The 26,098-nt window shown below is 44.7% G+C and overlaps 1 protein-coding gene across 1 annotated transcript in view; it reads left to right on the plus strand.

Annotated features, from left to right (window-relative positions):
- LOC137431866 (triple functional domain protein) overlaps positions 1 to 26,098 on the plus strand; it is a 469,010-nt gene that overhangs the window by 289,037 nt on the left and 153,875 nt on the right. The window contains 3 exon segments of the mRNA XM_078782583.1: positions 6,461 to 6,656; positions 25,146 to 25,312; positions 25,728 to 25,847. Of these exon segments, the coding sequence (XP_078638709.1) occupies positions 6,461 to 6,656; positions 25,146 to 25,312; positions 25,728 to 25,847 (483 nt within the window).

Genomic DNA, 26,098 nt, shown 5'->3' on the forward strand with positions numbered 1-26,098 from the left:
GAAGGACTTACATTAAAAACGTCCACGTTCACAAACAAACGGGTACGTTTGTTCCATACCCAGTCAATGGTGAATCTGCATATGGCGATCCGCGAATTCACATTTAGAAAGTAGAAACTGTCACGGCATTTCGTCATTCACTTGAACTCAATATTTCTTTTTTTCATTCCAAACAGCATAACTCCAACCACAAATGAAATAACATTAATATAAAAAATAAACTTTTAACAACATTCGTGACATAAACAAGTATTTAAATCCTGATGTGAAGTTCCGTACAGTTGGGTGAATACAATTACGAATTCAAAATTGTACTGTATTAACTCAATTCCAATCATCAATTGATACTTCAACAAAACAATTAACACGATTAACGTTTAACGATTTAACATTACGATTGGATGACGGTTGTATTTGGATATGATCAAACCCGCGCATTGCCGTCATCTGTCCGCTTCCGCATTCGCGGCAGGTTCGTAATTGTCATAAAAATCTAAACAGTATTTGTAGAATTTCAATAAAAGCCACATCACTGTTCATATCGGTAAATATTATTCCATCGTGTTTGGAAAAACTGGAAAATTGGAAAATTTGGAAAACTTGGAAAAACAATATGGCTTATTTTACTCCCAGGGGTCCCAGGAATACCCACCCAAAATATCGTTGCGATCGGTTGAGCCGTTTTTGCGGTAGCTTTGAACGGACAGACAGACATTTGGTGAATTATAGTACGATTATTATGAGGGGGTTTTCCTGTAATGTTTTTGATATCATCTCACCTGTCCTGTACCATTCTGTTAATTGGATTTTCAAGAGGCCATTGAAAGTAGTAACTAGAATGGCAATCGCAAGAGAGCATACCTCCTTCTCCAGGCTGAGCAGTTTATGTTTTATATCCCAATGATAGGCTCGATCTGGATTTAGACCTGAACAAAAATCGAATCGGCTTGTTCTTGACACCTAACCAACTTATCGACCTACCGTTTGTTATAAGTCGTCCACAACTTTTTTTTATATACCATGCTATACGTACAGTCACGTGAAAAAGTAAGTACACCCCATGTAAAGTTTTGACTTTTTCAACATATTTCAACATACAGCTATTTGATCTTCATTTCAACAATATTGATAGATAAAGGTGATATAATATAACAAATATAATGAAACATTAACATTTTGTAGTCCATTGTATAATTTAAATAAACATAAATGCAAATTTAGCATGTGGAAAAAGTAAGTACACCCCGACATTTATCACTACTTCAAATACCTAAAATTAGAATCAGGTGCACCAGCTCAGGTGCAAATGATTAGAACGTCGTTAGAGAGGATCTTGGAGGAACCTGTCTTATTTAAACCTCAGACATTTAGTTTGATTTGCTCTTTGTTGTTGAAGTGTGCGGCGTCACCATGCCTAGATCAAAAGAGCTCTCTGAGGCTTTCAGAAAGAAGGTTATAGATGCCTACGTGTCTGGGAAGGGATTTAAAAAGATCTCCAAACAATTTGAAATCAATCATTTGACTGTCCGGAAGATCATCTACAAGTGGAGAAGATTCCAAACAACTGCGAACTTGTTCAGGCCAGGCCGCCCCAGCAAGTTCAGCCCAGGAGCAGACCGCAAGATGCTGAAAGAAGTCTCTAAGAACCCCAGAATGTCATCACGGGACCTACAGGTAGCTCTTACCACTGTTGATGTCAAAGTGCACGAGTCTACCATTAGAAAGAGGCTGCACAAATTTGATCTACATGGGAGGTGTGCCAGGAGGAAACCTTTGCTGTCCAGAAAGAACATCAGGTCAAGACTAACGTTTGCCAATGAACACCGAGGCAAAGACCAGCACTTCTGGAACAATGTGCTCTGGACAGATGAGTCAAAGGTAGAGCTATTTGGCCACAGTACCAGAAGACATGTTTGGTGAAAACCAAAGACAGCATTTGACCACAATAACCTGATACCAACTGTAAAGCATGGTGGTGGAAATATTATGGTTTGGGGCAGCTTTGCTGCATCAGGGCCTGGGCAGCTCACCATCATATAATCCACTATGAATTCTTCATTGTAGCAAAGGGTGCTTGAGGATAATGTGAGGCCATCTGTCAGAAAGTTGAAGCTCAACCGAAGGTGGACCTTGCAACATGACAATGACCCTAAACATACCAGTAAATCCACCAAGGAATGGCTGAAAAGAAAGAAATGGAGGGTTCTGGAATGGCCAAGTGAAAGCCCGGATCTAAATCCCATCGAGATGTTGTGGGGGGATTTGAAACGAGCTGTGCATGCAAGAAACCCCTCAAACATCGCACAGCTGAAAGAATTCTGCATGGAGGAGTGGGCAAAAATTTCTCCCAGTCGATGTCAGAGACTGGTAGACAGTTATAAGAAACGTCTGCTAGAGGTTGTTTCTGCCAAAGGGGGCAATACCTACCACCTATTAGAGCCAAGGGTGTACTTACTTTTTACACATGCGAAATTTGCATTTATGTTTATTTAAATTATACAATGGACTACAAAATGTAAATGTTTCATGATATTTGTTATATTATATCACCTTTATCTGTCAATATTGTTGAAATGAAGATCAAATAGCAGTATGTTGAAATATGCTGAAAAAGTCAAAACTTTACATGGGGTGTACTTACTTTTTCACGTGACTGTATTTGGTTTTTGGCCTGATTACTCAATGGTGAAAAATCACTTAAAATTTTATTTTTTAAATTCGCATATCCGGATCCGTATTCGAATCTTCATCAAAATCTAATAGATTCGTTCTTGTCACATACACAACCTGTCCACCAAGTTTTGTCCGAATTTATGCATAACCTTTTGAAAATCATGCAATATATAGTTTTTGCCCTATCTCTCAATGGTGAGGAACTCCTTAAAAAACTGGAACGGCACTCAGTTGAGAGCATACGTACCTCCGCCTGGTTAGCCATATAACTCGATGGTGAAGAATCCCTTCAAAAATTATACTAGCCGGATCCGAATCCAGATCTTCACCAAAATCGAATCATTTCGTCCTTGTCACATACGCTACCTCTCAGCCAAATTTCGTCTGAATCCGTCCACAAATTTTTGGGATATCTTGTTCACAGACAGACAAACAAACAGACAGACAGACAGTGGTGAAAACATAACCTCCATCCACCGTTGGTGGCAGAGGTAATTATCGGATCCAAATTCGGTTCTTCACCAAAATCTATTCAATTCTTCCTTCTCACATACCCAACCTGTCCACCAAATTTCGTCCAAATCCGTCCATAAGTTTTTGAGATGTCTTGTTCACAAACAGACAGAGACACGGGTGAAAACAAAACCACCATCCACCTTCGGTGGCGGAGGGAACAACCAGGTACATTGTAGGGGATGAATAGATGAAAGGCTTTTAGCGAATGATCACCACTCAAAAGGTTTATTATTCTGACTTTGGCATTTACTGGGACTGCTGATTCAACTAGAACGCCACTCAGTAGAGCACATACTCCCGCCGTGGGTCAAGTTGGAATAGTACGATTTCACAAAAGTTTAAGGGAGTAGTAGTTCAGTGACAACACAAGACAGACACTGCACAGATATATACATGTATTTAGAATATATAGAAGATAATGTTTAAAAAAACAAGGCAATTTCACTTACATTTTCGGATTCAGCGTTCAATTCTATATAAGTGAGTGTATTTTGAGGCGTGTGTGACTTCAAATAAAATTGTAAGCCAGGAAAACGTTCGTTTCATTCCTTAGGGATACAACATGTAAAACTGGCCCAAACGTCAAAACAAAACTCGCTCATTTTAAGTCGTACAAGCTAATGCGACCACTCATTCTTCTGGGAAGAATCCCGTGCACATGCTGGTCACACTTATAACTCACCTGTCTTTATAAGTTCATCAAATACTGACACCGCGATTGACATTCGCTGAGGTAAATGTTGATATCTCTTCTGAGGTTAAAAAAACCAAACAAACAAACAAAAAACAGTTTTAAAGCATTATACGTATCAAACGATACATTTTATGAAACGGGGAAACCTAATACGTACACACTTTGTTGGTTTTAAAATGACAGAAATGTCTTCATTAGAAAAAAAAAAGAACCTTGAAGACGACGCTGCTAACAAAATACACCGCTCTAACGCATAACCACGAGTTTAAACTACATTTACAACAAATATGAAAACTATTTTCATATCACAATGTTAAATATAGAATATATAGAAGATAATGTTTAAAAAAATGAACCCTATCTTCCAATGGTAAACAATCCTTCAAAAAATTCCTGGATCCGGAATAATATCCTGAGCTTCACCAAAAACTAATCAATTCTTCCTTATCCCAAGGGCAATCATCCCACCAACTTTCATCCAAATCCGTTCAGAACTTTTCCAGATATCTTGTTCACAAACACACGCACACACACAGAGACACGGACACGATCGAATGCATTACTCCCTGGCGGGAGTAATTATTGGAATTTACCCACCGGGTAAAATGGGCCCACATTAAGCCTATAATTTTGAGCTTTTCACGTGTTTCCTCTCCTCTGAACTTTCCTTCCACTCCACCCGACCTCCACTCACACCCTTCCCTCCCAATTCACAAACCCCATCATTTTTTGTTCCCTTTCCTTACGTTCGCAATTATCTTGGTCTCATCTCTCCTCTCGTCACATTTACTCACCAGAACACCTACGAACACCTACTCTTCTTTTTAAATGTAAATGTTAATTAAGATGATTTGTTAATCAAGAATTGGATCAATTCTTAACAAGGATCAGGTACGATATAATATTTTAGCGGACTCGGTCTCCCTGACACCCAATGATCTCCTAAGATGCCGAGCAGAGTTGCACTGCGCATGTGCGGATAATCTGCGGTGCGGTTATAGTTTGCAAACGCAACTGAATGGCGTCTTCAGCCCGAGCATACACTTCTATGGGGGATATTTGAATATTCCCGAGGACAAGATTGTGGCTCAAAAATTCACATCAAACGGTGTTAGAATATCGTGGCTTCATAAATGATGTGGATGGCAATGAAAATACAGCAACAAAACTGAACGGCACACGTGAAGAGACGGTAACAATTTGGAGCTGTCATTCACAATAACTTTGCACTGCGCATGTGCGGCAGTTGCGGGGTTGAAACCCTGGTGTTGGGCTAGCGGCTAGGGTGCCAGCTTAGGATCCTAGGATCCTGGGTTCGAATCCCGGTCGATCGCTGAATTAACGCCAGGGGGGTTGACTCAGCCTGTTCATCCTTCCGAGGTCGGCTAATTGAGTACCAGTTCACTGGTAATTCCCTGTTTGCCGTTAAAGGCGGCAAAAAGGGTTGGCGGCAGGAAGGGCATCCGGCCGTAAAACATTGCTTCAAAAAGGGGAACCAAAAAAACAACAACAACCACGGTTCCCGAAAAAGGCCAACCCCCGCTTTGCGGGGAAAAATGGCCTCTAAAGGTGGTTTTATTCACAATAACTTTGCACAAGTATGTTTGATGTGGGGGCACAAGTATGTTTGATGTGGGGGCACAAGTATGTTTGATGTGGGGGCACAAGTATGTTTGATGTGGGGGCACAAGTATGTTTGATGTGGGGGCACAAGTATGTTTGATGTGGGGGCACAAGTATGTTTGATGTGGGGGCACAAGTATGTTTGATGTGGGGGCACAAGTATGTTTGATGTAGGGGCACAAGTATGTTTGATGTGGGGGCACAAGTATGTTTGATGTGGGGGCACAAGTATGTTTGATGTGGGGGCACAAGTATGTTTGATGTGGGGGCACAAGTATGTTTGATGTGGGGGCACAAGTATGTTTGATGTGGGGGCACAAGTATGTTTGATGTGGGGGCACAAGACGCACAAGAGAACGGACTCGAGTGTAACGTGTGTGTGTGTGTGTGGGTCTTTCCTGCGATGGGTCTCGAGACGCCCAAGCGCAATCCCGGCTTCGGCACCTTCTACCAAATACGTTTGTCCAGGTTTGTCCTTTGCTCTTTTAAATGAAACTCATTTTGTAGTTTGTTTATTTAATCCAAATTTAAGTCAAACTTTTGTTTAGTCTTGTATGTGAAGTTGAGGTTCCGTTGTACTGTGGGTTTATTGAATTTTGTGCTGGGAAAAGTTTGCATTTTTTGAAAAGTTTGAACGTGTCCTTCCGTGAGCTTCGAACAATGTAAACAAAGACAAGTTGCTTTATGGTTTGTGTGTCAGTTCACATATAATTATTTGGATTAACTTAACTTTGCTTATCTGTGAAGATCACATGATATTGAAAGATGGCTCCTTGATAATCTTATAACAATGCGGATTCAAATACTGTTTGAACGCTTATTTGTTTGAATGCGCAGCTTTTTATTCGTCGCCGGCTTCAATGGGCCTGCCATGACCCTCGCCGGGCCTAGCAGCTGGCGATTTTTTTGTGGGTGCTTGGGCTAGACGTCACCGCTTCCCCGTGCCGCCCCCAGGTGCTGTCCGACCTGGAGGCGTGGAACGATGAGTTGGTCCGGCAGCTGAGCGAATTCGACTCGGACGACCTGACGCTTGCCGAACAGAGGTTACAGCGACATGCAGACAAGTCCCTCACCATGAACAACCTCGTTTTTGATGTCATTCGTCAAGGCCAAGAGCTTTTTCAGTTCGTCAGTGATGTGCAGGCCACAGGTAAGCCCACTGCGCGAGGATGTTTGCCACCACCGGCTTCGGCACGTTTACCGTCACTGTGTCCGGTTTAAATGACTCGGCAGTTGAATGTCTGGACTGTAATGTTTGTCATGATGAACGTGATGCTGGAGAAGCGCCGGCTGCCAACATATGGCTGTACCTCATTTGCATATACCCTTGGTGAAAGGTTAGATAGCTGGACGTTTGAGCAAAAGCAATGAAGGATCATTGTGATCTTTCAGCAAGCCGTTCCAGGAATAGTGTGATCCGGTCTCCAAGGAGGACAACATCTACAATTTTGGAGACTTTCGTCCAATGAGTGGTCAAAGAGAAGCTGAAAAGGGAAGTGCCATGTAACGCGCCCGAACCTTTGGGTTCGTTTACGCAAATAGTTTTTGGTGAATTGTTTTTTTCTAGCTTTAGAACAGCGGTGGGGACAGCACCAGGCCATTAATACTGTTCTATTCTTTGGCGAAATAAAAAAGAGCACAATGGATGTCCTCCTTGATAACGGACAAATTTCCACAACTTTTGTAGGCCTTGCCAACACCACGTTATATCCCTTACTTTGCGCATTCCAGTGTGCCGTCCCTCGGACGGACGTTAAACTGGGCGTCCGTCTGCCGGAATTGGTTGGTAGACGTTGAAGATCCTACGGTGTCCTTCAGGAAGAATAGCCGAGTTATCGCCGGCATCCTGAACAAATTACAAATTCCTGCCCCAACCTGCAAGGGCACTGCATATGCGGCACTGCCGCACCCCTGCAAGAACTGAAGCTCACCCGCAGACATGTGCTACATCCAAACGATGGCGATGACGACATGTAGAGTGTTCCAATGACAGTCGTTGCAGAGTTCCCTTTGTCAGGTTCATGAACTCCATTTTCTCTCATGAGCATTTCAAACCTTAATTTTAGTGTTTGTACTCCATGATGCCGCACCTACTCCATGATGCCACACCTACTCCATGATGCCGCACCTACTCCATGATGCCGCACCTACTCCATGATGCCGCACCTACTCCATGATGCCTCACCTACTCCATGATGCCGCACCTACTCCATGATGCCGCACCTACTCCATGATGCCGCACCTACTCCATGGTTCCGCACCTACTCCATGGTTCCGCACCTACTCCATGGTTCCGCACCTACTCCATGGTTCCGCACCTACTCCATGGTGCCGCACCTACTCCATGGTGCCGCACCTACTCCATGATGCCGCACCTACTCCATGGTGCCGCACCTACTCCATGATGCCTCACCTACTCCATGATGCCGCACCTACTCCATGATGCCGCACCTACTCCATGATGCCGCACCTACTCCATGATGCCGCACCTACTCCATGATGCCTCACCTACTCCATGATGCCGCACCTACTCCATGATGCCGCACCTACTCCATGATGCCGCACCTACTCCATGGTTCCGCACCTACTCCATGGTTCCGCACCTACTCCATGGTTCCACACCTACTCCATGGTTCCGCACCTACTCCATGGTGCCGCACCTACTCCATGGTGCCGCACCTACTCCATGATGCCGCACCTACTCCATGGTGCCGCACCTACTCCATGGTGCCGCACCTACTCCATGATGCCACACCTACTCCATGGTTCCGCACCTACTCCATGATGCCGCACCTACTCCATGATGCCACACCTACTCCATGATGCCGCACCTACTCCATGATGCCACACCTACTCCATGGTTCCGCACCTACTCCATGATGCCACACCTACTCCATGGTTCCGCACGTACTCCATGATGCCGCACCTACTCCATGATGCCGCACCTACTCCATGATGCCGCACCTACTCCATGATGCCGCACCTACTCCATGATGCCGCACCTACTCCATGATGCCACACCTACTCCATGATGCCACACCTACTCCATGATGCCGCACCTACTCCATGATGCCTCACCTACTCCATGATGCCGCACCTACTCCATGATGCCACACCTACTCCATGATGCCGCACCTACTCCATGATGCCACACCTACTCCATGGTTCCGCACCTACTCCATGATGCCGCACCTACTCCATGGTTCCGCACCTACTCCATGATGCTGCACCTACTCCATGATGCCGCACCTACTCCATGATGCCACACCTACTCCATGATGCCGCACCTACTCCATGATGCCGCACCTACTCCATGATGCCACACCTACTCCATGATGCCGCACCTACTCCATGATGCCTCACCTACTCCATGATGCCGCACCTACTCCATGATGCCACACCTACTCCATGATGCCGCACCTACTCCATGATGCCACACCTACTCCATGGTTCCGCACCTACTCCATGATGCCGCACCTACTCCATGGTTCCGCACCTACTCCATGATGCCGCACCTAATCCATTGTGCCGCACCTACTCCATGGTGCCGCACCTACTCCATGGTTCCGCACCTACTCCATGATGCCGCACCTACTCCATGGTGCCGCACCTACTCCATGATGCCGCACCTACTCCATGATGCCACACCTACTCCATGATGCCGCACCTACTCCATGATGCCACACCTACTCCATGGTTAAGCACCTACTCCATGGTTCCGCACCTACTCCATGATGCCGCACCTACTCCATGATGCCACACCTACTCCATGATGCCGCACCTACTCCATGATGCCACACCTACTCCATGGTTCCGCACCTACTCCATGATGCCGCACCTACTCCATGGTTCCGCACCTACTCCATGATGCCGCACCTAATCCATTGTGCCGCACCTACTCCATGGTGCCGCACCTACTCCATGGTTCCGCACCTACTCCATGATGCCGCACCTACTCCATGGTTCCGCACCTACTCCATGATGCCGCACCTACTCCATGGTGCCACACCTACTCCATGGTTAAGCTCACATTTTGGTGATTCTAATGTCATACAAGGTGCATCTTCGTTGTAACAGCACTCTAGTTCTTTAACTTTTCTCCAATAAATTAAAATAAGGTCATTCCAGTTACCCCCACCACCAAAGGTGGATGAGGTTATGTTTTCACCCCTGTCTGTCTGTCTGTCTGTTTGTTTGTTTGTGAACTGCAGGTTATCTTAAAAAGTTGTGGACGGATTCGAACTAAATTTGGTGGACGGGTTGGGTATGTGACACGGACGAAATGATTGAATTTCGATTGAGGTCCGCATCCAGATCCGGCCAATCAGTGGGACACAAATCATAAACTGTTCAGCCTGGTGGAGGTATGCGCTCTGCCGAGTGTCAGACTCGTTAAGCCTCATCCTACTCCATGATGCATCCTAAAGTGTCAGACTCGTTAAGCCTCATCCTATAGGCCTATGGCATAGGGGAAGGCTTATTTCTGTTGTAGGGTTTGTTTCTACCATTAGCGGCCCCAATATTTAATGGTACCACAGAGTTTATCCGACGTCTGGGAATACTAAACAACATTTAGAATTCCTTTTTCTTTCTGCACTCCCAACAATCCAATTTATTATTATTATTTTTTATTTTTTATTTTTTTTTACTCCCAACAATCCAAATTTCCGAACTGCATCAATTTTCTAGCTGTATCTTGCGTCCGGCTGGGAAGTAAATTTTGCATCAATAATGGGAATACGATATATGTGGGGTTAACATAATTTTTCTTTGGGGTTTGACTTAATTTTTAAGGTCATGACCGAATTATAGTAATTTTAATATTTTTCACCAAAACTCTACGAAGGTCTGATCAGAATGCAATTGCCTTCTCCAGATAGCCTAGGCCCTAAAGCAAGCCACATTTTTGCTTTATTTACATCATACCCGTCCGGGTCAAAGGTCAAATGATGGTATGAAAAAGTAACGCGTTTTTGCCAATGCGGAATCTCAAAGACCGCTTGGCCTTCCAAGATGTTCTTGCGGCATAATAATGGATCTGCACTGAACTTGTGCATCGTGTTCTGGACCTACCTTTTTCGGATTGTGACCTAATTACCAAAATTACCTAATTACCTACCTTTTTCGGATTGTGACCTAATTACCAAAATTACCTAATTACCTACCTTTTTCGGATTGTGACCTAATTACCAAAATTACCTAATTACCTACCTTTTTCGGATTGTGACCTAATTACCAAAATTACCTAATTACCTACCTTTTTCGGATTGTGACCTAATTACCAAAATTACCTAATTACCTACCTTTTTCGGATTGTGACCTAATTACCAAAATTACCTAATTACCTACCTTTTTCGGATTGTGACCTAATTACCAAAATTACCTAATTACCTACCTTTTTCGGATTGTGACCTAATTACCAAAATTACCTAATTACCTACCTTTTTCGGATTGTGACCTAATTACCAAAATTACCTAATTACCTACCTTTTTCGGATTGTGACCTAATTACCAAAATTACCTAATTACCTACCTTTTTCGGATTGTGACCTAATTACCAAAATTACCTAATGACCTACCTTTTTCGGATTGTGACCTAATTACCAAAATTACCTAATTACCTACCTTTTTTCGGATTGTGACCTAATTACCAAAAAACACCTTTTTGATGATAACTTGAATAATTATCCTCCGATTTTCATGATGTTGGGTTTTATGGACGGGTTGCAGATGGGGACACATTTTCTAAATCCACAATCTATCTCGAAATGTTGAAGTTCAAGGGAATATGATGGTCCGAAACAAATATGGCCATCATTGGATTGTGGGCCAAGGGTGAGCCTCCCACGCCAGGGGAGGGTTACCCTTGGTGATCGCTTTTGTGATCATGATATCTAGTTTTTATTTGCTTTTGATTCTTTATTCTCGGGAGCAATTTGAAGCTTCCTGAAAATCATTAATAATTTCGTGTATTCTCTTGTAATTAATGTCCGATAGTATATGGTGCACAGGCAATTGGTTACCTTTTTAGGCCATCCGACCTGTGTCCCGTAGTCGATTTTGTCAAGATTACTGTTTTGTAGCTTGTCTGGGCTGACAGGATAAATCAACGGTGGTGTATCTCCCTTCGAGTTGTCTTGTCTGCAGTATCTGTAAACTGACATTCTGGTAATTTGCACGCAGGGTGTTGCATCACTGAGTACGCTGGCATCTTTAAGGGAGGTGCTAACGCACATTAAGCTGGTGCCCCCGAAGGAAACGTTCCCATCTGTTAACATTATTGGACCATGAAAATCCCAATGTGTGTTTTGAAAAGAGCAGCCCTTGTGTGCCAGTGTGCTTCATAGTGATGCAAGCAGCACACAGAATTCCTTATCGATTCCTTTGTTTGAGCCTATTTCAGACGTTTATATTTCCACAAAATACCTGGTTCAGTGAAATCATGGAGGCCAAGCGGTAAAGCACAATTTCATGACGATGATGGCTTTTTTGGCAGGAAGGCCTAAAGGCCTAAGCCCTAAAGCTGTCTAGCCTGGGTTTGAATCCCGACCCAGCATTCTATCACCGGCACTAACAACTCATTCCAAATTCATGCTCTGATTTGCTGTGTCAGAGTGGCGTCATGCATGTCTGTGTCAGAGTTCCTGTGTCAGAGATCATGCCTGATTTCCTGCCCTGATACAGGATACAAAACGACTTTTAAAGCAGCACCGACGCTCTTTATAGAGGATGGTCCATGATCTGATCTGATTAAGTTATGGACAAAAAATGAAATTTTTTGAGCTGCACATGGTATTTTCTTTAATAAGTTCATCATCTATTAATATTATATAACATTACTTTATATCTTGGCCAACATGCTCGACAGGTATCAAAACCTGAGGTCAGTAATGGATGAATCCTCAGGGAAAACGGTTTGTTTACATATGTCGGGTTTTTATTAATGATGCTTCCATTGCTAAGATTGTTCCGTACGCCATGGTCGATGTGGGCAAGAGGGGCGCGTCTTCAATACAAATGTCCATGAGATGTGATGGAAGACACCAGGGCTATGAGACACTAGTTTGGACATGAGGTTGTCTGTAGTCAAAGGGGTAAGCGATATCCAGGGCTACTGACAGAGAAAGGGTGTGGATGAAAGGAAGTGGTGAATTGAGGGAGGGGTTGGGGGTGGAGGTGGATTGGGGGGCGTAAGGGGGGCGCCGTGCTGCAAAGGCGCACCGGGGTGGGTAGTTACGGCTCGGGGCGGAGACGCACACGGGGTTATGCATCCGATCGGCCGTTGTTCGAGAGCCACGAGGGGACTAGTGCCCATGAGATAGCCGGCCGCGCTCGTCGGCGGCAGCCGGAGCGGTCTGTGCCATCAAACAATAAGACGGCACCAAGCTGCCAGACATCCCGCCGTGCACACTCACAAGAGGCTGCTGAGGGAGCGATGTAGAGGGCGCATGCTGTGCATCAGCATTATTGGTGAGTCCAGTGTTTCAGGATACAGTGCTGTGGGGAGACGACTCGCCTCTATCAGAAACATTTTAACCTTTGGCCTGGGACAAAAAGCCAACAGCTCTGTAACTCAGGTAATAATTGTGACGAGCAGCCGGTTATGGTGTTTCTGGTTCATCTTGCCAACAAAGGATCATTCCCTTGGCTTCTTCTCTTGATGAGATTCCAGGTACAGGCCCATCGAGTCGTGGGTAGTTTTTTTCCCTTCCTCCATGCTTCATCTCCTCCTCAGTTGATGTGACATTACATCGTTTGTTTGTTAAAATGTCTGTTGTAATGATTGTATGCGGCACCTACTTTTAATACAAACCTCTAAATGAACTTGCTTTTTATTTTGTTGTTGTTTTATTAATTTATTTTTGTTTCTTCCTCGATCATATTCAATGCTCTCATGTTGTTGGTCTGTATGGTAAGCGGGCGTGTGCCGGTGGCACAGTAATCGTAATGAACGGAAGGAGTTTGGACCTTTTAAACGGAGGTGGGTGCCTTTTTCCAGTTAAACACCGACCGTCCATGAATGGGTGATGCCCTTGGTGATGGAAAGGTTCCACTTGTGCTTTGTTATTCGACAAGCACGGATTAGCCGCACAAGGAAAGCCTTGACCAACCCGCACTTTGACATGCCCTGTGGTCTGCAAGAGATTTGATTGGATAGCATTTTGGTAACTTTAATGTACTCCCCACTATGAACTCTAATCCAAACAGGTTGCAAACAAACTCTGGCACATGGTTTATGAAATGATTTGTCATTCTGCCGACACTTTCTTTGAAATGCTGAACAGGTAATGGCTCTACCTTTTCCTTCCTTATCGGTAGTCACCTTTTCGAGTCTCTTCTCTGTATTATACAGTGCGAGTGTTCGACAGTGTGGTTACCTTTCATTGTGCGGAAAGATCGGTGTATAGTAGTAACACCTAGCAAATAGGAAGACATCGTGCCTTCGATATGGTCTGGCACCCCACTCTGCTCACCAAACCCTCCTCTTGCGGTATCCATGGCAATCTCCACTCATGGCTGGCGGACTTCCTCTCTAGTCGTAGTCAACGTGTGGCCCTGAATGGGTTTCTCTCATCTCCTCTTCCTGTTCAGGCTGGAGTTCCCCAAGGCAGTGTTCTGGGCCCTGTGCTTTTTCTAATCTTCATGAAAGATCTCTCTGATTCTCTGGAAAATCCTCACTATCGCTTTGCTGATGACTCCACTCTCTGCCACTCCATATATCAACCTTCAGATCGGCAGTCTGCAGCCTCCTCACTCTCTTCAGACCTGGACAAAATCACAGACTGGTCAAACAAGTGGAACATGTCTTTCAGTCCTGACAAATCTCACACTTTCACTTTGTCTTTCCATAAAGACCGACTGGAAAACCCTCCCATCTACTTTCTCAACAATCCTCTTAAGGAAGTTCTGTCACTCAAGCTTTTGGGTCTCACTATCTGCCATGATCTTTCCTGGGAAAACCACATTTCCAATCTGGCCTCCAAAGCCAGTCGCCGACTGGGCATCCTCCGTCATGCAAAGTCCTTCCTTGGCACACCTGAGCTCCTCACCACATACAAGGCTTTCATCCGCAGCTCAATGGAATACTGTTCCCCCCTCTGGGCCGGTGCTCCTGCCTCACACCTAGCTCGTCTTCACGCTGTTGAAGCCAAAGCTTTCAGAATCATTGGAATCTCCCGCGATGAAGCTAACTCCGAGGGCCTTTCACTCACTCACCGCAGGCAGGTTGGTGGTCTTTCTGTCTTCCACCAACTTATCTCCGGCCTTACACCCCCTGCTCTGTCTGTGCTCTGTCCCCCAAATACTCCAACAGGTCGCACAAGATCTGCCTGCAACCCTCTTATGGTTAAACTGCCAAAATCAAGACTCTGCTCACCTTCACTCTTTCATTCTTCTTTACTGCCGCCTCTGGAACAAACTCCCTCACTCTCTTCAATCCCACTCCTCCCTCCAGGTCTTCAAAACAGCTGTTCACCACCATCTCATATCTTCCCCCATACAAAACCTTGATCTTTTCTACCCCCGTTAATCCACACCCAATCCACCTCCTTCAAATTCCGTTTTCTTTCCTGAAATCCCCTGTATTGTTCATCATGTTTATCCCTTGTACCCCGCCCCAGCCCCTTCTCTTCCACAGATATCCTGATGTCCCTGTTGTCGACTGTTGTGCTTTCCTCTCTCACTCCCTCTTGTCACCCGCTCCCTTTTTGATATGTTCTGTGTGTTAGCTCTTATACGAGCTTTGACTTAGTATACATAACTTAGTATATATAAAATATATATAGAAAAACACCTAAAAGCAGGCATATATAGTTGTACATTTATTTTGCATTTGTTCCTTTGCACGCGCACACACACACACACACACACACACACACACACACACACACACACACACACACACACACACACACACACACACACATACACACACACACACACACACACACTCTCTCTCTCTCTCTCACGCATTAACTTATCCAAGGCGATTAGCAAATGGATGAATGGGTCACAGAAGGTAACATCTTCCTCATCCCAAAATCTGAAGAGAACCAAACACCCCACAAATACCGGCCAATAACCTGTCTACGAACAACATACAAACTTTTAATAGGAATCATCACAGACACAATGTACCATCACCTAACACAACAAGGAGGCTTAGAGGCCAAACAGAATGGATGCAAGAGAGGATGCTACGGAACAATACACCACCTATTACTAAACAAGGCCATACTCGAAAATTGCAATACGAGAAGAACCAAATTGTCCACAGCATGGATAGACTTTTTTAAAAAAAAAATGCTTTTGACAGTGTCCCTCATTCGTGGATGATAAAGTGCATGCAAATGTACAAGATAAATCCCCAAATAATCAAGCTAATTGAGAAAGCCATGGATCTATGGAATACCACGTTGATATTACAGTACTCAGAAGAAAAGAATGAAATACCAGAAGTAAGGATATTGTGTGGGGATCTTCCAGGGAGACAGTCTTTTCCTGCTGCTGTTTTGTCTGACTCAGGACCCACTAAGTAACCTCATCAATGAACAAGGACACAGATGCACCCTAACAACCAATAGAAGAACATTCAAAGAAATAGGAAAGGTGACACATCTACTATACATGGATGATTTAAAGCTCTTCGCACCAAATGACAAAAAACTGACAGAAAAACGAAAACTAGTAAAACGGTTTTACGAGGACATTCAAATGGAATTTGGACTAGACAAGTACACCCAGTGCATATTTACCTTCGCAAAAGCGGAAGGTTATGTTTTGATCGCTGTGTATTTATTTGTATGTCTGTGTGTGTGTGTGTGTGTATGTTATTCGCATAACTCAAAAAGTATTCAACCGAATTGCATGAAATTTGGTGGGATGATTGGTTATTATACGGGACACATTTGATTAGATTTTGGGAGCAATCGGGTCAAAGGTCAAGGTCAAGGTCACGAAAAGGTCAAAATCGTATTTTTACCATAGCGCGGTCAATTTTTATCCAATTGGCATGCAACTAATGCCAAAATGTTCAGAATTCAATGCCCGATCTTGTGATATACGACATGACCCAGTGAAGACATTACCCTTGTTAGCGGTTGGGGGTCAAAGGTCAGGGGGGTCACGACCTTGCAAAATGTGCGTTTTTTGTCATAACTCGGTCAATTCTTATCCGATTTGCATGAAATCAGCACCAAACTGTTCACTGTTCTGTTCCCTACACTCCCATGCCAAGTACAGAACAGTAGCTGCGGCGAAGGTATGCGCTCTACCGAGTGCCCGTTCTAGTTGTACAATGTAAATCAACAAAAACAGACAGCATAAAAATTCACCTTTAAACATCAACACAGCAGTTCGAAAATGAAGCATCATACAAATACCTCGGGGTAGAAGAGGGTCACCAAATATGTCACAAACAAATGTGGAAAACAATCACGAAAGAATACCTGTGCAGAACGAAGCTGATCCTGAAAACATACCTCTCCCCAAGAAACAAAATCAAAGTCATAAACCAGCCCGCAGTACCGGTGTTCCAATATAGCTGCAGAATAATAAACTGGGCCCAATCAGAAATCAACAAGTTAGACATCAAAACAAGAAAAGTCCTTACCATCCACAAAATGTTTTTACAAAAACCAGTGCATCCCGAGAATGTACCTGCAGAGACGAGAGGGAGGGAGCGGTCTGATGGAACTCAACCAGGTGCACAGAGCGACAAGTGTAGGACAAGGTGAGTATGTGAAATGCTCAACAGACACTTGGATGCCATTTGTTAACAAACATGAACACAACAAACCTGAAAAGATATCTCTAACTCACCTTAACTACTTACCGTGCAAAGAATTTCCAAAATCAGGTGTGAATAGAAGATGCTGCACAGGAGGGTGAAACGGCAACAAATACAGTCCCAGCAATTGCAAAACAGACAAACGAAATGTATAAAAAGAAATATCAAGAAACATAAACCAACAACTGGAAGAATGACAAAAGAGCAGGGAAATACAAAAAAGAATTGGACAGAGTGGGGATAGACAAAGAAGGTTCATAGGAATGGCGAAGAAGAGGTAAGCTCAACTGGGACGGAGAACGAATCATAACAAGCGTTACCCCTATGTCCCCCGTCGGTGAAGTGATGTGAGTTGACAAAGTGGAAGACGCAAGGCGGCCATCTTGGATTTTGACGTGGCGACCCAATTTTCAATAGCTTTCTTCCTTATGCCGAGATACACCCACACACCAGATTAGAAGTTGGTACGTCGCTTATTTTTCAGGATATTTTGCTCTCAAGGTTCAGACATACATGGTGGTGGCCATCTTGGATTTTGACATGGCGACCCAATTTTCAATAGCGTTCTTCCTTATGTGTACATACACCCACACACCAGATTAGAAGTTGGTACTTCACTTATGTTTCAAGATATTTCGCTCACAAGGGTCAGACATACATATGGTGGCGGCCATCTTGTATTTTGACGTGGCGACCAAATTTTCAATAGCGTTCTTCCTTATGCGTAGATACACCCACACACCTGATTAGAAGTTGGTACTTCACTTATGTTTCAAGATATTTCGCTCACAAGGTTCAGACATATATATGGTGGCGGCCATCTTGGATTTTGACGTGGCGACTAAATTTTCAATAGCGTTCTTCCTTATGCCGAGATACACCAATACACCAGATTAGAAGTTGGTACTTCACTTATTTTTCAAGATATTTCGCTCACAAGGGTCAGACATACATATGGTGGCGGCCATCTTGTATTTTGACGTGGCGACCAAATTTTCAATTGTGTTCTTCCTTATGCCTAGATACACCCACACACCAAATTAGAAGTTGGTACTTTGCCTATTTTTCAGGATATTTTGCTCTCAAGGTTCAGACATACATGGTGGTGGCCATCTTGGATTTTGACGTGGCGACCCAATTTCCAATAGGGTTCGTCCTTATGCCTAGATACACCCACACACCCGATTAGAAGTTGGTACTTCGCTTATTTTTCAAGATATTCCGCTCACAAGGTTCAGACATACATGGCGTCAGACATACATGGCGGCGGCCATCTTGGATTTTGACGTGGGTTGCACCCACACACCAAATTCGAATGCGGTCCTTCGCTTATGCATGCACGTACGCACGCACGCATGCAGGCACGCACGGACGGACGGACGGATGGACACACGGACGGAGGGGAAAACCATAGTCCCCCTTTCGCTCCGCGGTGCGACAGGGGACAATAAATGCCCAAGATCAAGGACACAACGCCAATGGATTAAAAAAGATGATGGGACTGAGCCAGAGGTACAAGTGTAGATTCTGCAAGACAGAAACAGAAAGTACGAGTCACCTGCGCTCTCGGGATGCAAAAAAACTCATCCGAACAACTTTACACACAACGGCACAACAAAGGATGCAAAGTGATTCAATATTTTGCAAGTTTGTTTGTTTGCAAAGCAAAATATTTGCAAAGTATGCAAATTGGCATATCTACAAAAATGTAAACATCCCACTTCCAGAAAACACATGGAAACACGAGCCAAGGGCAATCATTGAAAATGAGGACGTCATGCTCACGTACAGCCTGATGATTCCATCGAGCGTGAACATAGGAAACAAAGCATTGCGTCCGGACATTGTACTCAGGGACAAAAATGAAAAGACAGCATTGATGATTGAGATATCAGTACCCAGGGATTTTGGCCTAAACAATGCAGAAATCAAGAAAATGACCAAATACCAGGACCTCAAAAATGAGGTAAAGAGGTCTTGGAAGCTGAAGAGCATCGAAATTGTACCAGTGATAATTGGAGCAAAAATAATGATGAAGAAGAACCTCACTGAGATGTTAAAAACCATCCCCATGAATATTACCACAAATGGACGACAGATGGAGGCAATCCGGGGTTCGGTGACTATCCGGAAAAGAGAACTTGAAACAAAACTCTGAAAACGTTGAACAGCTTGGTCCATGAACTGTGATCCCTTACCGGAGAGGAGGTGGATACTTTGGATCCTGGGAGGACTCTGTTGCACCTCCTTAAACCCACAAATGGAGATAACAACCAACGACACACACACACACACACACACACACACACACACACACACACACACACACACACACACACACACACACACACACACACACACACACACACTTGTCCTCAAAAGAGCTCTTGAAACAAAACTTTGAGAACAAGAAAACTTCAGAACTTGGTCTATTAATCATGATCCCTTATGGAAACAGAGGTGGATACTTCGAGACATGGGAGGACTCCATTCCATCTTCTGTAAAGTGCATATGGCGATAACAACCATCAACCCACATCATTTCATCAACACATTTTCTAAATTTTTTGGTGTTTCTTCATCATTGAGAGATGGGGCCAAAAACAACATCGTTACGGGCTCAAGGGAGCGCGTGAGGCTCACGAAGGAGTTGCTCAGACCTGCTGCTTGACCCCCGACCCTGACGCTGACAAGCCACAGATAACTCTGCGACCCGACGAGTTTCTGAGCAACCACGGACGTAGTCTGAGGAGGCTAAATCTGGCAGGGTTTGCATAATACCTTACCTTCGAAGGTTTGTGTTACCTTCAAAGGTACCAAGGTTCACGTTACCTTCCCAGTGATTCAGCCTATCCCAGATGGGGAACTGCGCTCTCGACTTTCCACCCTGTCTACTTATTATGTATGGCCGAGCGAAACCATCAATGGGACATTGGCTAAACTATTGCTGCGCATCAAGGGGATATAACTTCCTGTCTATTTATTATGAACGCTATGTCTAACCAATAGGGAAATAGACAATTGAGCAGATTGGAAATCGTTTATGGAGATTAAAGGCGGGTATTTACAACCAATATTTACTAGCAATGCAGTGTCGCAGAGAAAGCACTTCACCCTTATGCAAAGAAGAACCCCTTACACATTACCTATCGTATCTACCCACAAGACAGGTGCGCCTCAATCACTCCGGGGAAATTGGAGAGAGAGAGTGAAATTTCAGGGTATAGGATCGGCCCCTTGCTCACCTGACGCGAGCCAGCAGACTCACGTAGGTCCCACAATGGAGGGAAGAGAGGGGAGGAAGAAAAGGAATGGGGTTGGAGTGTGTGCTGTACATCGGGGAGAGGTGCAGCATATGCAGCGTACTGCAAGAGGAAAAATGTGATATGCGTGTAAGTACCTCGTCCAGACGGGTCAAGAGATTAATCGTTGATAGCTCTTTTATATTGCTCTCTTTTGTGTGTCTCATGTGGACAGATTAAGAAGTATAAACAGAAAGTAAAGATTGTGTAAGTCAGTATGTAAGCCGATGCATCCCAGCGAACTTGTGCTGCTGCTCGTTCGCGGAGCCTCGCCCCAACGTAACTTGTCCGCTCCGTCTCTTGGACCAACAGGCATGCAGGCAGGCAGTTATATTCTCACTCCGGTCTCCTGGGCGCAAGGTACGTTCTTCGGTGCGCTCCACATTTTAATGGCCTTGGGCGAGGAGGGGATTTTGGGAGCAAGGGTTGCTACCGGGCCATCTGACTGTCACGTGTTGCATTCCTATTGGTGCGCTTGAAGAGGGGGATTTCAAGAAGGTGAAAGAAGGTCACTTCAAGAAGGTCACTTCAAGAAGGTTCAAGAAGGTCACTCTCTGAGGACCTGGACGGAATCACAGACTGGTCAAACAAGTGGAGCATGTCTTTCAATCCTGACAGGTCTCACACTCTTACTATGTCTCTCCGAAGGGATCGACTGGACAACCCTCCCATCTACTTTCTCAAGAATCCTCTCCAAGAAGTTCTGTCGCTCAAGATTTTGGGTCTCACTATCTGCCATGATCTTTCTTGGGAAAACCACATTTCCGGGCTGGCCTCCAAAGCCAGTCGCCGACTGGGCATCCTCCGTCGTGCGGGGTCCTTCCTCGGCGCGCCTGGGCTCCTCACCACATGCGGGGCTTTCATCCGCAGCTCAATGGAATACTGTTCTCCACTATGGGCCGGTGCTCCTGCCTCACACCTAGCTCGGCTTCACGCTGTTGAAACCGGGGCTTTCAGAATTGTTGGAATCTCCCGCGATGAAGCTATCTCTGGGGGCCTTTCACTCGCTCGCCGCAGGCAGGTAGGTGGTCTTTCTGTCTTCTACCGGCTCCTCTCCGGCCTTGCACCCCCGGCTCTCTCTGTGCTCTGTCCCCCGGATATTCCTGCAGGTCGCACAAGATCTGCCAGCAACCCTCTGATGGTTAAACTGCCGAAATCTCGGCTCTCCGCTCACCTTCACTCTTTCATTCCTCTTTTCTCCCGCCTCTGGAACAAACTCCCTCACTCCCTTCAATCCCACTCCTCCCTCCGGGTCTTTAGAACAGCTGTTCACCACCGTCTCTTGTCTTCCCCCATCCAAGGCCTTGGTCTTTTCTGCCCCCGCTGGTTCACCCCGGATCCACCTTGTTTGGAATTCCAACTTCTTTCCTGGAGGTCCTGGCAGTGTCCATGTGTTTTGTACCTCTCCCGCTGCCCCCTTCCCACGCCCCCCCCCCCGGGGCCCTCGCCCTCTCTCGGATCTCTCGGTGTCTCCATGTCTCTCGGTCCCTGCTCTCGGGTGTTGTGTTTGTGTCCTTCCCCCTCTCTCCCCATCTTGTCTGCCGCTCCCTATGTTATATGTTTTGTGTGTCGGTTTGTCTTTCTGTGTGATTAATGTTCGCTCTTTCACGAGCCTCGATATTGTATACAAAAAAAAAAAAAAAAAAAAAAAAAAAAAGGTGGAAAACCACAAAGGGTATAAAATCTGCTCAACACACACAACACATTTTCCCCATCATTATTACGAGGGGAATCGTCACCTGACTAAACACAATTACTCATGAGATATCCAACTGAGGATCCCATATGTGTTGAGTGCATCACCCCGGGGTCGTTTCTATAACCACAACAATATATAGCATGGTATTTCAGAAAGTTGTGGATGGATTCAGCAAAACTTGGTGCATGAGTTAGTTAGGTGACAATAACAAGCTGATTGGATTTTGGTTCAGGTCCGGATCCAGATTTGGCCTATCAGTGGGATATAAACATAAACCAAGAAGTTCTGTCACTCAAGCTTTTGGGTCTCTCTATCTGCCATGATCTTTCCTGGGAAAACCACATTTCAAATCTGGCCTCCAAAGCCAGTCGCCGACTGGGCATCCTCCGTCGTGCGAAGTCCTTCCTTGGCACACCTGAGCTCCTCACCACATACAAGGCTTTCATCCGCAGCTCAATGGAATACTGCTCTCCCCTCTGGGCTGGTGCTCCTGCCTCACACCTAGCTCGTCTTCACGCTGTTGAAACTAAAGCATTCAGAATCATTGGAATCTCCCGCGATGAAGCTAACTCCAAGGGCCTCTCACTCACTCACCGCAGGCAGGTTGGTGGTCTTTCCATCTTCTACCGACTCCTCTCTGGCCTTGCCCCCCCAGCTCTCTCTGGGCTCTGTCCCGCAAATATTCCTACAGGTCGCACAAGATCTGCCTGCAACCCTCTTATGGTCAAACTACCAAAATCAAGACTCTCTGCTCACCTTCACTCCTTCATTCCTCTTTTCTCCCGCCTCTGGAACAAACTCCCTCACTCTCTTCAATCCCCCACTCCACCCTCCAGGTCTTTAAAACAGCTGTTCACCACCATCTCTTATCTTCCCCCATCCAAAACCTTGATCTTTTCTACCCCCCGCTAATTTCACCCCAATTCCACTTTTTTGAAATTCCAACTTCTGTCCTGGAAGTCATTGGTGTCCTTGTGTTTTATACTTCTCCCTCCACCCCCCCCCCCCTTCCCATGCCTCCTCCCCCCAAGCCCTCTCCCTTCCACACATCTCCCTGCTCTCGGATGTTGTGTTTGTGTGCTTCACCTTCTCTCCCCATCTTGTTTTCCGCTCCCGCTTTTTGTGTGTTCTGTTTGTCTGGTTGATTTGTTTGTGAAGTAAATGTTAGCTCTTTCACGAGCCTCGATTCAGTATACAAAAAAACAAAAAAAGCAAAAAAAAAAAAACTGTTCAGCCTGTTGGAGGTATTCGCTCTACTTACTGCTGTCCTAGTTATGTTTGTGATAAACAACTTAAGATGTTTAGCGACACTGGATGCTAGCACATACAGTACGGGTCAAATTTTGTTCAGAGAACTGCTCCTCATTGCAATATGTTTGAAGTGGCGAGGATTTTTATTTACCTTTTTTGCAAAGCTTCCTAGATATCGTATTGAACTGTTGTCAGTCGACCTTTTGATACAGGTGTTTGCATATTACTCTCTTACTTTGACTCTCTGATGTTCCTGTGCTCTATTTAATACAACTGCAAGCTCACCTTTCCTTTTACCTTTCTTAAATTTGCTTTGCCATTTTTGTCTTAAATTTCTTAAATACTTTTCTCAAATTTCTTGTCTTAAATAATTTTTTGCCTCAATGTCTAAATGCACTTTGTACGTGTCTCTCCACCGGCAAGCGATGCTTTTGCAGGGCGCTTATCACAACATTGGCCCATAAATGCAGCCAGAACTGCAGAACTTCACATCAAACCTTGTTCCAGTCCCTCATGAAAGCTCATGAATAAAACTCCATGTCTTACCAAGTTTAAGTTGACATGTCTTAAGTTACCTAAGTTCAGGAACAACACTTGAAGTGGCGACGCGTTTAAATGGACTCGATGGCATTTACACATGAAGACCTTTCTCACATTATTAGGGACTAGTAAAAAGTGTGTCAAAAATGACAGGTTGGAACAGTTTATTTGACGTGGCCGCCTCGTGAGCGTGCCAAAGTCTGAAGCCTCGGGCTAGTGTCAGGTGTGCTAATATCTTCTTTATTTATTAGACATCGTATGGACGTGAATGAACACTCGTTTTACTCTGCGTGTGTTGCATATCATGTGCAGCAAATTTCACCTCCCTGCACATTGTATTTGTTGTTATTTTTTTTAAACCGCTTCTGTACACCACCCTTGAGGTTCGGTTTGCAAGCCGCCTTCTACAATTCCAATAGAAGAGACATAATTACTCTTTTATGGAAAATATTTTTCAAGTTTGTTTTATCCTCATAAATAGACTGTAGTGAACACACATTCGTGTCAAAGATTGGCCTTTAAAACCTACCCTGATGAAGGGGGACAGACATCTGTACAAACACACAAACCTACATTGTGTTTTATACGAGAGATTTTGTTGTGTGGTCATCCTGTGGGTCTTCACTTGTTTTGCACAACTGTTGGTTAGGCCTAAAATATGTTGAGGGGCTGTTTGGATGCCTTTTCCAGTCGAGGTGTATTGCATTTGTGAGTTTCTGTTTAAAAAGTCAGTTTTCAAAGGGTACACACAAAGGTGATGAGAAAGACTTACCCTAAAAAATCAACAACAAAAACCATGAAGAAGAAGAAGCATGCAAGGCAGAATTTTAAATTTGTCTTGTTCAAGTGTTGTTACTTTTTATTCTTATCAACAAGATAATACCAGATGGATGTGCAAATTTTTGACTTGGCTTGTATAATATTTGACACCACATAACATTGAGGGTACTTTGAGGAAATGCCTTATTTTCACAACTCACATTATCTGTGACATCGGTGTGAATGATCAATTTACGGGGGAAAGTTTAAATATTTTTTTATATGCCTGGTCTTTGGCAGGGATCGAGCTCACGTGTGACAAGGATGTGGACATGGGGACGCGTGTACAAGAGCTGCTTGAATTTTTGCACGACAAGCAGCAAGAGCTGGAGCTCAACGCCGAGCAGCACCGCAAGCGTCTGGAGCAGTGCCTTCAGCTCCGGCATCTTCAGACGGAAGTCAAACAGGTGGGGAGTTGCGGAATGAACCTTGCGTGCATTTCCACTTTGCTTGGGAAGGTATAATTCACCTCCAACTTCCCTGTTCATAATGGTAATGACAAACCAGCTGATTCTGTCATTTTGACTTCCACCTAACTTCTAGTTCCAAGCTTTTCTAACCCCTTCATTCTCCAGATATTCTTCCTCTAAGCTTAAAATTGCTGCCTGCACTGTGACGACCGATGAAGGTGTGGGAGTCTGTAGTTTGGCTGTTGATTTTCTCTGGACAGATGGCTGGCCTGTCACGGACGGGGTCAACTGGGCATGGTCAAAATTTAAACCTTGCAACGATTGCATTAGTGTGGATTACAAACTCAGCTCTTCCATCGGCCTTTCATTTGTCATCTCAATTTTCCCTCTTTTCCACCTTCTTCATTTCTAGGTGCTGGGCTGGATCCGTAACGGTGAGTCGATGTTGAACGCCAGCCTCATCAATGCCTGCTCGTTATCTGAGGCCGAACAGCTGCAGCGTGAGCATGAGCAGTTTCAGCATGCCATTGAGGTACTACTTTGACCCTCCCTTCGCCCCCTCTGTCTTCTGCATTTAGCTCTCCCATGTTTGTCATAAACCTCTCGTATCAAGACCTAATATTTTAATTTGGTTTTCTTAAATTTGTGCTGCTCGGTGAAGAAAGGTGACGTTTCCTCTTGGATCTTCAATTTTGGGATACATTTCCATTTTGCCTCTTTTCACTGCGTTTATGTGGCTTCTCGTTGGTTCTTTAGACACCTACGCCCTCACCCCTAACTGTC

Source organism: Myxine glutinosa, chromosome 7 (genome assembly GCF_964187855.1).
Source record: "Myxine glutinosa chromosome 7, kmMyxGlut1.1, whole genome shotgun sequence".
Taxonomy (NCBI): domain Eukaryota; kingdom Metazoa; phylum Chordata; class Myxini; order Myxiniformes; family Myxinidae; genus Myxine; species Myxine glutinosa.